Source organism: Ostrea edulis, chromosome 10 (assembly GCF_947568905.1).
Source record: "Ostrea edulis chromosome 10, xbOstEdul1.1, whole genome shotgun sequence".
Taxonomy (NCBI): Eukaryota; Metazoa; Mollusca; class Bivalvia; order Ostreida; family Ostreidae; genus Ostrea; species Ostrea edulis.
Window position 1 is genome coordinate 25,791,183 of NC_079173.1, and position 6,000 is coordinate 25,797,182.

Sequence of the window (6,000 nt, forward strand, 5' to 3'; positions counted from 1 at the left end):
GTATTGCTGATATTTATCTTTTCATTCAATAGACATATGTTTTAAAAGGAAGTCAGCCATTCTGACAATGTACATGTAGAGTACCTCCCTAAGATTTTGCATATATACAATAGACATATGTTTTAAAAGGAAGTCAGCCATTCTGACAATGTACATGTAGAGTACCTCCCTAAGATTTTGCATATATACACATGTATGTGTGCATCATATGGATTTTCAGGTTTATGATGTTTATTGATAAGTGACATGCGTGGTGAAATCTTTCATATTTTTACTTTCTTGTAGATTTGGTAAAGAACTGAAAGTAACAGTGGGTAAACCAGTGCACTGCATGCTGGGAAGCAAAAGACGGACAGTAATAATTAGGCCAACTGCTGTGAATGGGGGAGCTACATTTAAGAAGGAGGGGGCTGATATAGCATTGCTATTGCCGGAGTCTTAGGGCGATAATTACACATACTGTATAGTTAGAGTAAAAGAGTAGTGAACACAGATAAAGGATAGAGGAATTCATTTACTGTTTGTACAGTATATTTCAGAGAGTAGTTTGATATTATCAGGATCCAAGGGACATTATCAAAGGGAAATGTAAGGGTAGAGATCAAATGACCAATGTCAGATAAAAAAAAATTAGGGGGAGATTTATTGATTGTACATTGTTTAACGTCCCTCTCAAGAATTTTTCACTCATATTGTGGGGTGGGGTTAGGGGACAGGGGTGTTAAAAACTCCAGAAAGTTTTTGTCATCGGACATCGATTTTCATACACTGAATATTATTATTTTCAGCATTTATCAAATTAGTTTTTAAGGGGGTGGGGGCTGTTGATGAAAACTAGGTAAATTTAGATTTTTGTCGGACGTTGAACATATGATCTCATCCCTAAGTAATAGAGAGAAACCAGAGTTGTACAAGTTTGTAGAATTGCTTTTATATCTGGTGTACTTATACATTTACTGTGAATTAATTGTTTTTTATGAGGACTTTATTTTTGCAAGTTTGCATTGACATGAAAACAAGCTACTCTTGCTTGATTTTGTGTACGTAAATGTTGATGAACAAATTAAATTTAACCCCTGTCTCACAGATATATCAGCAGGGCAAGAAATAACGATTACTGATAAAGTCGTACGAAATGTACTAAATGACTTTGCACTGAACACTATATGTGGCAGTGACACCATTGTGGAATGAATTTATAGTTACGATTCAGGAGTGTGATTTTTCCTCTTTTCGGATGAAATCCTCCGATTGGCTCAATTGTAGAAAAAATGAAACACTCTAGGTTTCATCTTAAGTGACAGAAAATTATATTTTTCCAGGTAGGGTGAAGTGTTTTCCTCCCTTTTTGACCAGTTTTCCTCTGATATCTGAGGAACTCTGTCACATCCCAGTAATATGATTACATTGGGCATGCTGGTAAATGTTTTTTCATTCCCTGTGGTTTGCATGTAATGGAATAAACTGATTTAGTTAATTGTAGTGGACTGTGGTACGACGAGACAGGGCTTTCTGTCTCAGGCTCTTTGACAATACCAAGGTTTGCTGTAGTTGGTCCGACATTTCATGTACAGTATTTACAGAAATATGTTTTTATTATATTGGGGAAATATTTAATATACAGACTTAATTGATTGCCATTTGATGTCAATTTGATCAGTTTTACATGTATAATGAAATGAATTGTGCAATGGGTTTGTTTTGCTATTTAGTGTTCAGTAGAAAATGTCGTCATAATCACGCTAGATACAGCATACAAAATAAGGATTGTCATTAAGTACGGTAATTGTTCCTGAATTTGAGATGAATGCCTAGAAATCTATGAAGTCATTCATCATTAGACGAGTAGGAAAATCTGTTCCTCGTATGTTATACGGACTTATTTCATCGTGGATCATTTTGTGCCCAATTTGTATGTGAACAATCTTTGAGGAGGGGGGGTGTGTTTTTAAGAAATAAAATATATATAATGAATTTTAATAGCAACGTGTTTCAAATCTCTTTACTCATTACAGGTATACTTAATTTTTCATGAATTTTTAAGTCAGGTGAATGAAATCCACAAATTATGTTTAATATTATATATATATATGTCCATTAATCATTATAAACCAGTGATTTTTCATAATGTTCATCCCATTTAAAAGATTATTGTTCTTTTTCTGTGGGATGAAATCCCACATAGTCCCAAGGCTTCAATATCATGAAATGGTATAAATCCACCGTTACGGTATCAATTTGATTTACTGTACAGCTGTAGGGCCACATAGATTCATGAAGGGAAATTCCTATTGACTTCATTTAAAAAAAATGTCTAATTTTTAAGGTGGAAACTTCAAATTTTATGTTAAAACATACTTCACCATGAGGTTGCAAATTCCTCAAATTGTTAGAATTATCCAGGAAGTCCAGTAAATACACGAATTAGCTCCTCCCCCTTTCCATTATGATTCCCCAGTATATCATTTGATGTCCTAACGAGGATGGGATTTTTGTTGGATTTTTTTTGTTTGTAATTTTTGCTTTACATAAGTTGTAGCTTGTTGATGCATATTAAAGATTTATATTCTATTATTATACAATCACATATGTCTATATTTACATATTAACAGCTGAAGCTATAATTGTGAATGCATTTATTACTTTGTTGTCAAGTTTAACATATTGTTCCTGGGAAGAGCATCTTTTCCTCTGATTTCCATCATTTGCTGTGATTATCAACTCTTGCTGTTAGAGATCTGTTGTTACTCTGTAGGGGTATTTGTCACTCTGATCTGCAGGTAGATTACATACACATGTAGGTGTTAAATTATATATAAATCATATTGATCTGCTATCAAATAAGAAATATGTTTACAGACAACTTCAGAACCTTACCATTTCTGTGCCTGTATTTGATTTGGATTTTGAGAAGGATAAATGTATTGTCAGCTGTGCTAATTAAGGAGCAAAATAGTTTCCCATGCTTGTAACTGTAGTTTGCAGTTTTTAAATGTGTTGAGCTGAAAGTTTATTAAAGAATGTAATTTTTTACCTTTCAAGATTTAGTTTGAGAGAGACCCTTTTTGACACTCTACCAAACAAATGTAATGTTATGATTATGCCCATGTGCTAGACATTTGCCAATATATACATGTACATTGTACATATCTGTCCACTCTTGCACTTGCTGCTGTTTAGCTGTTGTTGGTATCATAAACATGGATGGACCCTGGTGTCCTCATCTATTTAAACTTGATGGAAGAGGGCTATTGGGTTTCAGTATTGAGTAAGAAATGAATCTGATGTTACATATTCAGTCGTTGAAAAACAGCTGCTTGTTATTGACTTTGACCCCAGCATGTTTGTATTAAGAAGGGTCATTGAATCCGGAGTTTTATTATTTTTTCTGCATCTAATGAATGCCATTGTGTTTTGGGTATTGATTTAATCATTGTAACACTAAACAAAATGAATACCAATAGGTTTTTGTTTATTTGATATACATAGTGGATAAGATTGTTGCACTCGAAGATCGGACTGAAAGTGAATGTCACTGAGGTGGGTGTTTGTATGGCCAGTGTAATGAAAGTAATCAGGATACGTCATTCACATGGATTGCATCAATTGTAAGGCGTGTATCTAGATTTATTTATTTGTGGCATGGTTCTATGGTATGACTTTGTGGACACGCTTCCTCGGTAGTTCTCTCATACGAGTTGGGGGTACTCCAAGTTGAAGTTAGTAATTCATTAAAATCATAATTAATGAAAGTGCATTGTGGTGTAATTAGGTTTCACATTTGGGATGTGTATATTGCCCATTTAAGTATTTTGGAAAAATAATCGGGTTTAATTATTTTTCTTACTGGTCGCTGTTATTCAGTGGTAGAGCATTACTTTGTAACCGGGAGGTCGCGAGTTCAAGCCCCGCTCACACCATCGACGCGTCAAACCTAAGACGTTAACATGGGTAGTGATTGCTCCTTTGCCAAACGCTCGGCATTTAGAAGTGAGAATCACGGGTCTTTCGGACGATACCTAAGAAATGGAGGTCGCGGTAGGTATTGACACGTTAAAGAACCCTCACTGCGACGGTCGTAAACGCTAAGCATAGGTCTAAATTTGGGGCACTTCACCTACAATTGATGACGTCACAATATCGGTGAAAATTATCACCGGGAGGTAAAACAACCATTTTCTTCATTTCACAGTTATTAATAGTGGTTAGGAGTTAGGGTATTCCATGTATCATCACTAAATATAGAATCGTACCATAAACCATTTTTATTTCTGGAATATCAACCATGGATACAGATTTGGAATCCTATACAGCTTGTCTACATATCATGTACTGTGCCTTTTCTGTATATCTATACATGTACACGTATGTTACAGTGTATTGAGTTATATTTTTTGCATGGAACATATTCTTGAACAGATTTTTTTTTTAAAGAATGTATCTTTGATGCTATATGACAATAATAAATGAGTGACTTGATTTGTAAGAGTTGTGTAATGTTTGCTATATGGTATTGATCGTTTTTAGCTCACCTGGACTGAAAGCTCAAGTGAGCTATTCTGGCCTGGATGTTATAAAACTTTTTAAGCACGTTGTCAATTCAAAATCCGTGCTCTAATTCGTTCTCATACTCAAAAATGAAGGTTATAAAACTTATAAAACCATTCTCGTACTCTAATGGAGTACATACTCAAAGATTTTTCGATTATGCTTCAGAGCGTGATTAGAGTTGTACTCAAATGGAGTGGTCACAGGCAAAATTCAATATAGTCATACCCACCGGAGCCCTATAAAACCGAGTAATTTGGAGTAATAATAAGTACGTAAAGAATTGCCAAACAGCCTAACAATTGGTATGAAACAAAGACAGGATTCGACCCAATGATAGGTTGTATTTGTAAATTGGATCCTTACAACGATCATAGAATTTGCGAAATGCTAACTTTAAACGAGAATATTAAAACACCTGTAACGTCAACTTATTTGTCAGTAGCCTGCCTCGATTTTTAAAAAATGATCATACGTAGAACATGCTCTCGTATATCAAATCACTTGAGAGAAATTATATATATATATATATATATATGAGAAAAGTTGGCTATAGTAGTACTGTGCCAGTAACTTGAAACTAAAACAGTTGGCTACTAATAACCAGCTACTTAAAGTGAGAAAAACTAGTTGCTAGTAGCCAGCCAGTACATGAAATAAAATAATAACTTAGAGTACCGATAGACAGCTACAAAAATAGGTTATGGGCATAGGTTTAATCAGTTTTATTTGGATGGCGAGAATTCATTCTTGTATCATTATATGCTTTGAAAATCCAAACACCATGTGCACTAGTATCTAACTTTTCCATTTTCAAGCAGCTGACTCGGTACTAGCCAACTTTTGTCTTTTTAAATAGCCAGTTACTGGTTACTAGGAGCTAATTTTACCGATCTTTATATAAAAAACGGCAGAGAATTCCGAAAGAAATGAAAGTAGAAATACATGAGGGTATGAACTGCAATGCTTCATGCCGACATGAAACACTAACTCGAATATGTTTTCCCTTACATCGTCAAGCATACTATTCTCTTTAGAAGAAGTAAACAACCACGTAGGTATGCCAGGAGAATTATGTCAAGCACGTGCGAGTCTGAGGTAATAATGAGGGACGTGATATTTCCGACTTACCTCACGCATAAATGCCCTTTTGTCGATTCTACCAACGCGGACTGATACTACGTCAGAACCCTGATAAAAATAATTACACATACAAGATGAATTTCGTGCAAATTATCAAACAGGCTTCTATAATCTGAAGCATTCTAAATTTTCCTCACGGAAACAGATAGAAATTGTAAATTATATAACATCTTTCTTTCCTTTTTTTAAATGGAAACAGGAGGAACAATTCGGAGTAGTCAGTTTAAAAAAAAAAAAAAAAGCATTACTATTATCATTTATCGGTATGTACAGCACTGTAAGAACATTTGCGTGATTTGCAACAATTAA

General features: G+C 34.6%; 1 protein-coding gene across 2 annotated transcripts in view; it reads left to right on the plus strand.

Moving 5' to 3' along the window:
• LOC125665638 (unconventional myosin-Id-like) overlaps nt 1–4,479 on the plus strand; it is a 70,338-nt gene extending 65,859 nt beyond the window's left edge. For both annotated transcript variants that reach the window (XM_048898389.2, XM_048898391.2), the window contains one exon: nt 286–4,479. In XM_048898389.2, coding sequence (XP_048754346.1) covers nt 286–442 — 157 coding nt within the window. In that variant the 3' untranslated portion in view covers nt 443–4,479. The remainder of the gene's footprint in view (nt 1–285) is intronic.
• Nucleotides 4,480–6,000: the final 1,521 nt, after the last annotated feature.